The sequence below is a fragment of the Triticum urartu genome, unplaced genomic scaffold (genome assembly GCF_003073215.2).
Source record: "Triticum urartu cultivar G1812 unplaced genomic scaffold, Tu2.1 TuUngrouped_contig_6979, whole genome shotgun sequence".
Lineage (NCBI taxonomy): Eukaryota > Viridiplantae > Streptophyta > Magnoliopsida > Poales > Poaceae > Triticum > Triticum urartu.
In genome coordinates this window covers 1-12,009 of record NW_024117784.1, presented here as the reverse complement: position 1 = coordinate 12,009, position 12,009 = coordinate 1, and the positions used below count along the sequence as shown (strand labels likewise).

General features: G+C 47.5%; 2 protein-coding genes and 1 long non-coding RNA gene across 3 annotated transcripts; 2 read left to right on the top strand and 1 right to left on the bottom strand.

Annotated features, from left to right (window-relative positions):
* LOC125531349 (pentatricopeptide repeat-containing protein At5g16420, mitochondrial-like) lies at positions 1-1,468 on the top strand (the record flags this gene model as incomplete). The annotated part of the gene is given in 1 exon segment (XM_048695767.1): positions 1-1,468. A coding segment is annotated over 1 exon segment (710 nt), but the record flags the coding sequence as incomplete, so codon positions are not given.
* A 1,798-nt stretch (positions 1,469-3,266) lies between these two features.
* Positions 3,267-7,971, bottom strand: LOC125531348 (oligopeptide transporter 7-like). The gene is made up of 6 exons (XM_048695766.1): positions 7,733-7,971; positions 7,058-7,634; positions 4,719-5,288; positions 4,379-4,634; positions 4,113-4,295; positions 3,267-4,019 (listed from the first exon to the last, which is right to left on the bottom strand). Exons 1-6 carry the CDS (start codon positions 7,821-7,823, stop codon positions 3,402-3,404), a joined length of 2,295 nt encoding a protein of 764 aa, XP_048551723.1. The 5' UTR covers positions 7,824-7,971; the 3' UTR covers positions 3,267-3,401.
* Positions 5,207-5,564, top strand: LOC125531350. Its single transcript, XR_007293164.1, has 2 exons — positions 5,207-5,343; positions 5,510-5,564. It is a non-coding gene; the product is annotated as an uncharacterized LOC125531350 (long non-coding RNA).
* Positions 7,972-12,009: the final 4,038 nt, after the last annotated feature.

Below are 12,009 nucleotides of genomic sequence, written 5' to 3'. Positions count from 1 at the left end.
ATTCAGTCGTGATCGAGGCATGCTGCAAGGAGGGGAAATCTGCCGAGGCGTGCAATCTAATGCATGAGATGCTTGGGGCAGGACACACGCCTGACACACCACTGGCTGCCAAGGTGGTCGATGTGCTGTGCCAGGACGGAAAAGCAGAGGAAGCACACCAAATGTGGAAATGGATGGTGAAGAAGAACGTCCCACCAGATAACACAATCATGAACACATTGATGTACTGGTTATGCAAGAGTGGAATGGTTCGGGAGGCAAGGAAGCTGTTTGATGAGCTCGAGAAGGGGTACAAGCCAAGCCTACTGACTTATAACTCGCTTATTTCCGGACTGTGTGAAAATGGGGAGCTGCAAGAGGCTGGGCAGGTGTGGGATGACATGGTTGAACGGAGATACGAGCCAAATGCCATGACTTACGAGGCCTTTATCAAGGGATTTTGCAAAATTGGGAAGCCAGATGAAGGGGCCGCAGTATTTACTGAGATGGTGACCAAAGGGTGCACCCCAAGCAAGGTTCTTTACCAAGTTTTGGCCGATAGCCTTTCTGAGCCAATACACGACGATATTGTTGGCAAAATTGTTCAAACTGCTGCCTTAAGTGGTGGGGATTTCTTGGATGGTGATTCTTGGGAGATCTTTATCGGGAGAGTGTTAGATACTAAGAGTGATACTTGGAACAAGCATCTCAATTCAGTGCTAGATACATAACCATGAGGTGTCGTGTGCAGACTCCGGTTCAAAGCCCAAAACTGACCATTTTATTCTGGATAAATTTCTCAAGTAAGTTGATGCCTTGATGGCACTAATCTTCCTCTGTAACTTCTCTGAAAAATTCTTCTACTGAAACTAATTAACACCGTCAATAGCACATTGATCTATTGGTTGTGTAAGAATGGAATGGCTGTGGCGGTGATGAGGCTGTTTGATGAGCTCATGGAGCTCTCCACACCAAGCTTGGGACTTACAACCCACTTAGTTTCAGATTATGTGAAAACAGTGAGTTACAGGAGGCTTGGATCATGTGAAAACTGTTCAGATTACCGTTGCATGAACAAGGTTAGAGAATATTTGAGGAACTGGAGCTGCTAATTGTTAGCAACAAAGCTTTCTGGATGAATAGTGTAGAGTTAAATGGTGTTCTTGGTTGCTGAACTCAAACCCCATGGTTACTCTGTATTCAGTTCTCATTTGCCTTGTCATTGCCTCTGCAACTCAGATCTTCCTGGGATATTGTATTTCTGCAGTGTGGAATAGGATCTTGTCCATGGCTTGCCCTATATTGAAGTACTTTGTGAGAGAACTTCAGTGCTCCAAGTCAACATGTAACTCAGTATGTGCTCGTCCCCATCGTCACTGGTGGAGACTGCTGGGCTGTGTGTCAGGGAAGGGAAAGACAACGGAGAGGAAGATGGCGATGATTCTGACGACCATTTAGAGTTATCTCTGACAGTATTGTTGTTGATGATGATACGAGTGTATTCCTCTTAGTTTTGTGAAATATATGTGATAAAAAGGACCCTGCTGATCAGAAGCACGTATATTATTCTGCTCCCAGTCAGCAGCTCAGCTCTTGCTCCAACCTGATGAATTGCTCTTGTAAACTCAATGTCATAGTTAGAGTTCTGCTCACTAAACTACCTGCATTATTCTGCTCCCGCAGATTCATCTCAACCACAGGAGGAACTGGTAAAACATCTTTGTTCCCTATTTGTAACTGAAACTGTCAACAGTTAGAGTTCTGCTCACTAAACTACCTGCATTCACGGCAGTAGGACAATTTAATTTCTGTTATCCAAAAGGATGCCCTTAACTTGGAACCAGGCCACATCCAAATCCCCAGTAGAATCATAAGAAGTAAACCATATGATGAGGCACTAAAAAATACTCCCTCCGATCCATAGTATGTGTCATGGTTAAAGAGTAGGACGTTTCGTTCAAATTAAGTCAATTTTGATATGTTGTTTATTCATTTATCGAGCTTCCTGAGAACTAGTGTAATTTTTTGTTGGGAAGTAAGTACAGATGTGATTCTGCTTCACATCCTGGGTACAAGTCCGTCAGGACTGTCCCAACTGAATTATTTTTAACTGAACTTTGTCGGCAGAGCGAGTCATGTCCATCACCTCTTTCCTCTGGCTCCGAAAGTCTGATGCCTGCTCAAGGGCACATGGACTGTCCAGCAGCGGCTCCACAGCGGCAGTTCATGTCCGACAGGAATCGCTCGAAAGCCGACCATGACGAGCCACCGTTGCTCCAGGCCATGGCGGCGCCTTTCTGGTGAACAGACACTCGCTCCCGGAGTTCCCTGCCTGTCTGGGACTCCATCACAAGCCTAACCTTAGCCTCCAGCTCGTCGGTCCGGACCAGCCCCTGCTGCCACCCGACCATCTCCACCGCGATCCTCAGATCCTCCACCATGAGCACCTTGTTCATCCTGTGCTCCGCGTACAGCAGCCAGCCCAACATCGACACACCAGACATGATCCCCTCCAGCACCGAGTTCCACCCGCATGGCCCTGTGGTGGAGCATGTCCACCTGCGGTGCCCACCGCTTGACAACAAGCCCACAACCGTCGGTTTGCTCCACGAACCCCTCCGGCAGGAGCGCATGGAGGGCCAGGTCATCGTAGTTGACACTCTTGGGGTCTCGTACCACCGACCTCTCCAGCCCGATGGCGATCTCCCTGATCTGCTCCTCCGAGTGGCTCACCTCAGCTATGCACCCGAAGCAGAGGAACATGAGGCTGCGGTTCAGTTGCCCGTCGAGCCACGCAAGGCAGCCGTGCCCCGACGCCTCTGCTCGCTCGCCGGTCTTCTGGACCAGAGACCTGACATAGTACAACGGAGGCAGCACCACGCCGGGCAGAAGATGTCGCGGGTGCCTGATGTATCTTGCGACCAGGTGTGAGGTGTCCTAGCTAGTAGCTAGCTCTTCCTTCTTACGCTCTAGCTAGTAGCTTTATTGGTAATGCCCTTGTTAATCTACTCATTTGCTACGAAATTGCAATCATAAAGTTATTTGTTGTGCTGCATAGCATGGAAGAAATCTCTGTTATGAAGTTGCGACTTGCTTTTACTAGATTCCAAATAATCAAGGAATGACTTATTTACAAGCTGGAATAGTACTTGGTTTGACAAAAAATATGTTGCAAATAAAATCCTTTTTTATGCAATTACTAGAACTTCGTCATGAATCTTTCTGAAACTTTGAACAGTAATTTTTTTTCCATCTTAACGAACTCCTAACATGTTTTCTGGAAAATATATATGAAATAACACCAATTTCTCATCTCTGAATGAATGGTTTGAAAATAAGCATTTATTATTTACATTGATCCCTGCATGCAGGTTGGGACTTTCAATTTCTGCAAACTGGGACTACCAGACATGAGGAAATGGTCACGTATACACTGGGCAACCCTCAACAAATATACCTTTAGCAGTGGGGCAAGAAGCCAGGGGGCATCCATCCAAGTCATTGCCCCACCAGTTCAAACTGATGTTCTCCAAGCCTAGGCACAGGTAAATTAACACGGCCATGAATGCCAGGCCAGCATCTAGTGCACCTGAAAGCAGATAATTGTGCCGCTCCCACCAGTCACGTCGGTACCTATAGACCACATAGCCTGACAAAAACCCAACAAATATCCATGTGATGTAGTTGACCGCAGTGGCCGGTGGCATCTGGCCAGTGGAACCAATCAACACGGGCATGTTGATAAGCAAGATCCAGTTCTGGCCTGGGAATGCCTTGTGTGCAAACCAGACGAGGAGTGGGGCAATGGCTCCCCCCAAGAAGAACCAGTTCACCGCCGAGTAAGTTCCTAAGTCCCCAAATATTCTGCGTGGGCTAATAAGACCCCATATGACTGATGCGTCATAGAACACATGATCGCCAGGGCAGGTCCAAGGGCTGCCTGCTGGGAGGAGCTCGGTGTCGCAGATGTTGGGTATTGAGTCCATCAGCCACCATGCCGTTCCAAGGTACACAAACGCCGCAATCAGAGTTCCCACCACCTGCCATGTTTCAAGAAGTTGCTTAGTGACACAATACAACATGAGTACTTGTGCAGTAGAAATGGCAGAGCAACTATATGTGAAAAAGCTTACCTGAGCCATGAACATGGTCCTTGGGGGAATCTTCATGTAGTGCCCCAATTTGAAATCTTGCAGAAATGTCAGAGCTTGGCTCATGCTGATGTAGCCATATACCTTGAAGCACATATTTGCGACGGGCCGTCCAGGGTACAAGTACCCCATGATGTACTCTGTGATGATGTTCAATCCTGGAGTCTGCATAGAACGAAAGAATAAAATACAGGGAACTGGTGGTCTGAAGTTGTATGGCATGATATGCAATTTGTCAAATTGCGTACCTGGTTCGTAGTTGCTGTGATAATTCCGATTGGGAGGGTAAAGAAAAATGCAATGGCACATGCCAGAAGTACTCCCCACCAGGGCAGCTGGAGTTGCTCGATGTAGTATTCACAAGCAAATACAGTTACAGCAATATTAACAGTAAGGATGCAGATGAACCACCACTCGGGCACCTGCTTATATCTCCTCATAAGCTTCGTATGTACATCCACCCTCTTCTCTTTAAAAGCTGATTTGCTTAACTGCCAAATTTCACTGCACACAGTCACCATGGTTCTTAGCTGTTGCAGTTCTGTAATTCTGCGAAACTGACTGACTATTTTTTTTGCAGAATTTTACCTTCCGTGGAAGAGGAGGACATGGACGATCGTCGCAGTAAGGGATGCAAAACCAACACCATACGTGACTGCAAAGAAGGTGCTGAGGTACAGTGGACCATTCTTTTCATAGGCCTTCGTGTCAAAATGGAACTGGGAGTCCACGATGCTCGTGATGTTGTACTTCTGCCCAGTCTCGGTGAAGAGCCCATCCGAGAAGATGGGGAAGTTCCGCGCCTTGTAGAAGTTGAACCAGTACGCGATGGGCGTGATCACGTACATGATGATGAAGAATCCTGCGGCGACATTGGCGGTGGCGAACCAGGGGCTGGCGAGGGGGCTCCCGAGGTAGGAGGAGACGGAGGCCCAGTCAAGGCCGATGGAGCCGATGCCGAGACCGTAGAGGCCCGAGCCGAGCTGCTGGGCAAACACGGAGTTGGGGAAGACCCAGCAGATCCAGGAGAGGGAGGTGAGCATCTGGAACAGGTAGCCCGGGAAGATGTAGTAGACGAAGCTGCAGACGAAGGCCACCAGGAAGAACTGGCTGCGCGTGAAGCCGCCTTTGCTCCGCACTTCCTTCTCGTGGAGCGCCCTGGTTGGAATTTCCAGGAGTGGTTTCAGAGAATGGTTCGAATCCGAATCCGCAGGTTTGTTGTGTTTTAGATTTTGGAGATGATACAAAGTCTATTTTGCTGCCATGCTCAGGAAAAAGAAAACTGGCTGATGGCTATTTTATGCTCTCTGAATCTTTGGTGTTTTTTTCCGCATGCTCGAACTGATTTCCATCTTATTCTTGTTTTGCGTGTTAATTAGCTCGCCGCCTTTCCCTGAGAGAGACAAATGGAATGGAATTTCTCTCCGTTTTGTACATGCTATCTTACGGAAGAGAAAGACATTTGTGCATGATCATTCCTTTCCTGCCATCCTGCGGCGCATGTCGATTAGCTCAGTGTCTTTCCCCTTGGGACTGACACAGGAGATGGAATTCCTCTCCTATTTTGTTTGTACTACTCCCTCCGTCCCAAAATAATACACTTATTTTGGGACGGAGGGAGTACATTTTTATGTTGATGAAAGGAAGATATCAATGTTATATGATCATTAGCCGCCTCATCAGCCAGCAAGTTATTTCAGAGTTAAAATGTGTAAGTTGGTTGCCTCTATGGAGGGCTGTTATTCTACTGCCATGTTGAGAGATTAAAAGTGGTTGGATTATAACTGAAGCCAGCCAGCCGCTGGAAAGCTGCAGATCCAGCTTGGTGAAATGATGTGGTTTCTCCTCCTCCGCTGTTATTCTACTGCCATTGTCTCATCAGCCTCAGAGTTCAAATGTGTATTGCCTCTATGGAGGGTTGTTATTCTACTGCCATATTGAGGGATTAATAAAACTGGTTGGATATAACTGAAGCCAGCTGCTGGAAGGCTGCAGATCCAGCTTGGTCAAATGATATTGTTTCTTTTCATCGATTTTCTTTCCGTCATTTCTTCGGATTCTGCTCGAGGGTCCTGTCATATATTAATGCCCCTCATATCTTTTCATTGATTTCATTTTGTCAATGAGAGGCAGACGAGCCAGCAATTTCATGGTATAGTTTGATTCAAGCCAAGGCCAGATCTGACGTGCCATGACACATGACAGATTGACAGATAGCCAACCAGCTACTGGTCTTGCTCAAACATCCAAGGAAAATGAAGGTGGCCTATGACAAAAATTAACTTGTTTGCAATTATCTTATTAATGAGTAGGCGGAGCTTGAAAAAAAAAACCAACCTGTTTGTCAGCTTGGTCAAACGAACTTGATCTCACTATCTCAGTTAACTTATTTTTTGTGTTGGCTGCTGGCTGGTCCTGTCATCATCAGAGTTACTCATTTCTTTTCATCAATTTCATTTTCTTAACTAGAGGCAGACCGGCCAAAAGTTTTTTGTGGCCCTTGATTTCATGATGATCTGGTTTGTTGCAAGCCAAGGCCAGATCTGACGTGTCATGATCCATGACCCGATGACCGGTAGCTGGCCAACTACTGTTCTTGCTCAAACAAAAATCAAAGAAACTCCTATTTGCAAGTTGCAACTAACTAAGCATACATAGTTAACACGCATTGCTGATCACAAGCAGTAGCCAGCACGTCATGAAACGTACGTTTTTTTATATAAAAATTTGCAAATAATGCTGGCTTGTGATTAAGTCCAAGCATCATCCAGTCAACCCTCTAACAAGCACACAAGATGAGATTGTTAATTAAGTGATTAAGATGTGTAATGCAAGTAGTAATTCATAAGTAATTAGTGGTTGCAAGGAATTACTGTAGTAATCATGCTGCTTGCCGGAGGGAGGTGGGAAGAAGCGTGTGTGCGTACCTGAAGAGGGAGACCTGCACGAGGTTGGACGGCCACCACATGGCCGCCGGCTCCACCAGGTACCGCCGGAAGATCCCCGCCCACCCGAACCCGAGCACCTGGGTGGTGAGCACCACGAGGAGGGACACGAAGAAGGTGAGGTTCTTGCCGTAGAAGACGCGGACGGCGGTGACCACGTGGATGGCATAGACGGTGCCGGCGCCGGCGTTGGCGAAGATGGTGATCAGCACGTGCTCCTTCACGTTGAACGGCCCCGGGTTGAGGGTGAACTCGTAGGCCCTGCCGCGGAAGAAGGCCCGCTCGGGGAGCGCCGCGGCCATGAGGCGGCCGAGCGGCACGACGGCGATCTGCGCCGAGATGGCGGTGATGGTGAGCGGCTCCTTGCGGTACCAGAAGAACTGGTTGAGGAAGGAGAGCACGGCGCAGGACGCCATGCCCAGCACCCACATCCGGAACGTCAACACCGGCGTGTCCGGGTCGTCGCCCACGGGGACCGTCAGCGCCACCTGCTCGATCGGCGAGTTCTCCTCCTCGTCGTCGTCATCGGGCTCCGGCGAGCTCCGCGACGTCGACGGCACTGCATGGAGAGGACAGACCGGTTAAACGGCCAGCAGCAGGAGCCGGAGCAGAGGTGTACCGTGAACGTGTGCGTCGAAGCAGAGACAGCGAGCTTACGGAGCGGGGAGGTGATGCCGTCGCCATGGCCACGGTGCCGGAGCTGCCCCTCCTCCTCTTCTTCTCGGTGAGGTTGGGAGGAGGAAGCCATGGCCGGATAGCTCTAGCCGAGCTAGCGTACGACGGACTACCTCCCTAGTCCTGGCTGTCGTTCTTGGGTCCTCTACCTCCTCCTCTTCTCCTCCAGCCGTCACCACATCGGGCTTAATTGCTCCTCGTTTTTGTGTGAAAGGGACGGCTGTACTAGAAATATCGATCGATCAATGGCAGTGTCGTGGACATTTTACTACAGTATTAGCCGGAAGTTGGAACGACGACGAGATCTGAAACGCGATGCATGCATCGACATGATCCGTCCATAGTCAACTACTACTCCAGAGCAAGTATCACTGGCCACGTTGGACTTGCTGGTGTACTCACAGGAGGGAGCCATCGTATCACTGGCCACGTTTCCGGCCAGGTTCATCATCACTGAAACCATCAGGAGGACGCCATGCCCAGCACCCACACCCTAGCTAGATCACTGATCAGATAGATAAGAATGGCGCACAAGTTACCCTGCTGCTTGTTGTCGCATAATCCCAGCTTGCTCAGCCCCTCAGTTCCCAACGCCGCCCGCCAGCGCTGATTATCCTCTAATAATCCGAGCTTGCTCAGCCCCGCAGTTGGTAGGGGCGATCCTTTTCCTTTTGGGAAGAATGAGCGATCTTATATTAGCGATTTTTCCTTTTATTACCAGATCTCAGTGTAGGTGATTAAAACAAGCCAGATCCCAGCTAATTTTGTGCGTGAGCGTGTATGTATCGTGTTAACGGTTGTAGGGTCTTGTTGTACTCTACGAGTTCTTTGCTTCCACGAAATGCTATCATTTTTCATTTTTGGCGAGGACCCGAGATGATCAATCCATGTTCTTTTTGGCGAGGACACGAAATGATGGTCCAAAGATAGAAGAAACCGAAATCCAAAGGCTGGGTAGGGCAGAAAGATACTTTCTGAGCTATATACTACGTTTGTCAAGAGATACTTGTCGCTCAAATAAATGTATCTAGCTCCATTACAAGCGTGCACATATTAAATTCATGTTTTAATGTCAACTAGAGTCTCTGATTCTTTCTGAGATAAACACTGATCTTAACGATTCCAGTCATTAAAATCATAGATCAGGCAGAGTTTCATAGCCTCTTCCAGTCACATCATCAGTTTCTAGCGTATTAGAGTCACTCAATTTATTAGCAGCAATCATGCATGCGCGGATGGTGTACTATCTCGTGGCTGGTATTTTTATTCCATGCATGCATGATGAATCTCATAGCCAACGGGAAGTTTGTGTACTGGCAGTAGGGAACCTTCGTACCACCGGCCACGTTCCCGGCAAGGTTCATCCCTGAACCCATCGTGTGGCGTAGCCTCAATCGAGATGTATATCTGCCTGTATTTTTCCTTTTTTCAGATTTTGCTATTTGTAAGTTGTCTGAAAATGAATTCGGCATCAATCAATTTTGCACAACTCGAGCCAAAAACAGGGACATTGCGTTGCCGGTGGAGGGTAGCCTGGAACGAGCCAGAGGCGGTCATGTCGAGCATGGTTCCGGCGTCAGCAGTGGAGAAGAGCCTGATGGTTGATGGGTGTGGGTGCGGACAACTGACGAGGTGTCTCTAAAAGGCGAGAGGACAACGACACCAGCTACTGATATACCTGACCATGAGAAACCTGGCTCGACCCGACCCGACCCGGCTCGGTCTTGCCCGTGGGCCAGGCCTGAGCCTAGGTTTTGAGCCCGAAGACCGGATCGGTCTATCAGATTTGCGTTTTAGAGAAGAGACCCAACCCGAGGCCTGGTGGGCTCTTTCACTGACGGGTTGAGCTTGGACCTGAAATATAGACCCGATGACTGGGCCAGGCTGGGCCCGGGCCTAGGTTTTCTGCTTCGGGCTTTGTTAGGCCCAGCCCGAAGCCCGCCCTCCCGATAGATGTCCAGGTATAGCTGCAGGTGGTGGGATATGTTTGTCCACGTAAGGTTCACGAGAAAAGACCACGCGTAAACTGCGTTTGTGTAACTAAAATTTGTCTTATCTTGAATTGCCCAAGCTTGATGCAAAACAGTTTACACATGGGCTTTTCTTTCTCGTGAAACCTACACGGTGCGCAGCTCACTTTTGTGTGTGAGCCTGTGCGTACGTGTCAAGGATGGTAGCTTCTTGTTGTTCTCTTCGAGTTCTTTGCTTCCACGAGATGCTAATCATTTTTCATTTTTGGCGAGGATATGAAAAGATAATCATTTTCCTTTTTTGGCGAGTACACAAAATGATGACCCAAAGACAGCAGAAACATAATTCCAGAGGTTGGGTCGGGGCAGAAAGATACTTTCCGAGCTATATATGCACTCCAAGCGTGCACGCAGAGATGGCGACACACGTAAAATTCACGTGTGAACATCAGGTGGAGTCTCTGATTCTTTTCAGACAAAAAAACATTAATTTTGATTCAACGATTCCAATCAATAAAATCATAGATGAGGTAGAGTTCCATAGCTTGTTCCAGCCACATCATCAGTTTCTAGCCAATTAGAGTCTCTGCCTGCCGCTCCTTGGCCGGTGGCGGGGAGGGGGTTACTGGTGCCTCAGATCCGGCTAGTATATAGGCAGGGTCTTAGTCCTCATAGATGTGATGTTTAGACGGATGGCGGCGCTTATTCTTCGAGTCAGTCTTTCGGGCTCCGATCCTCCTTAAGTTTGTCCGTTGGGACGGATTAGACGAAGCTCCGACGTAGATTCCCGCCAGCTCCTCGGGGTAACGAGGTTAGGATTTCTCGTCGCGCGTAAGCAATGATAATATTTGGTGTTAGGTTCTTCAAATCTATTCAAGGATTCAACGGTGACGACTATGGCTTCAGGGCGCTGGTCCTTAGGGGCATGTGCACGAAGACTTTCCGGTAATTTTTTTATTATATTTGAGGTGCTTTGTACTGCCGGTGAATTTTTATAATAGATCTGACATTTTTCAAAGAAAAAAGGGTCACACATTTTACATTAGAAAAAAGGAAATTCGGTAAGATAAGGGCATGTATAATGGTGCTATCTTAGCAGTGTCATGTAGGATAAATGATGAGGTGTAAGAGAAAGAACACATAAGAAAAGGCTTGTCTTTTCTTATTTAAGAGAAGACAAGAGATGATCTCTTAGCATAATATGTCTCACCATGTTTTTTAGGAATAGCCAGTTATTGAAGATAAGACTAAGAGATGACATATTATAGACAATTTTGTTTGTCACCTCTAAATTACATGCAAGACTTAAGATAAGACCGTCTTATCAACCATTATACATGCCCGGGGTAGAGTAGATGAAGCTGTCGGTTTGCTACAGCGCGAGCAAGAATCTCAATGAATATGCGGTTTTGGACGGTTCCTCGTTTGCCAGCAGGGCGAGAGGGAATCGCGAAGGAGCAGCATACATTGACGTTGCAACTTGCAACAATGGCCCCGGATTTGTCGGGTAGCAATCAACGTATGTCTCGTCCTATTATAGCAGATATGACATGCTAGATCCAAAGGAACGAGAGCCACTCGATGCACGGTGAGGTGGCTGGTTAGTTGGTGTTGGAAATATGCCCTAGAAGCAATAATAAAATGGTTATTATTGTATTTCTTTGTTCATGATAATTGTCTATTGTTCATACTATAATTGTATTAACCGGAAACCGTAATACATGTGTGAATACATAGACCACAACATGTCTCTAGTAAGCCTCTAGTTGACTAGCTCGTTGATCAATAAATGGTTATGGTTTCCTGACCATGGACATTGGATGTCATTGATAACGGGATCACATCATTAGGAGAATGATGTGATGGACAAGACCCAATCCTAAGCCTAGCACAAGATCATATAGTTCGTCTGCTAAAGCTTTTCTAATGTCAAGCATCATTTCCTTAGACCATGAGATTGTGCAACTCCCGGATACCATAGGAATGCTTTGGGTGTACCAAACGTCACAACGTAACTGGGTGGCTATAAAGGTGCACTACGGGTATCTCCGAAAGTGTCTGTTGGGTTGGCACGGATCGAGACTGGGATTTGTCACTCCGTGTAACGGAGAGGTATCTCTGGGCCCACTCGGTAGGACATCATCATAATGTGCACAATGTGACCAAGGAGTTGATCACGGGATGATGTGTTACGGAACGAGTAAAGAGACTTGCCGGTAATGAGATTGAACAAGGTATCGAGATACCGACGATCGAATCTCGGGCAAATACTATACCGGTAGACAAAGA

Bases quoted from the DNA above. Each gene is read 5' to 3' on its own strand.
- LOC125531348 (XM_048695766.1), bottom strand. From the start codon at position 7,823: ATGGCTTCCTCCTCCCAACCTCACCGAGAAGAAGAGGAGGAGGGGCAG. The intron at 7,635-7,732 runs GTAAGCTCGCTG...CTCTCCATGCAG, and splicing joins CGGCATCACCTCCCCGCTCC to TGCCGTCGACGTCGCGGAGC. The intron at 4,020-4,112 runs GTAAGCTTTTTC...GAAACATGGCAG, and splicing joins GGACCATGTTCATGGCTCAG to GTGGTGGGAACTCTGATTGC.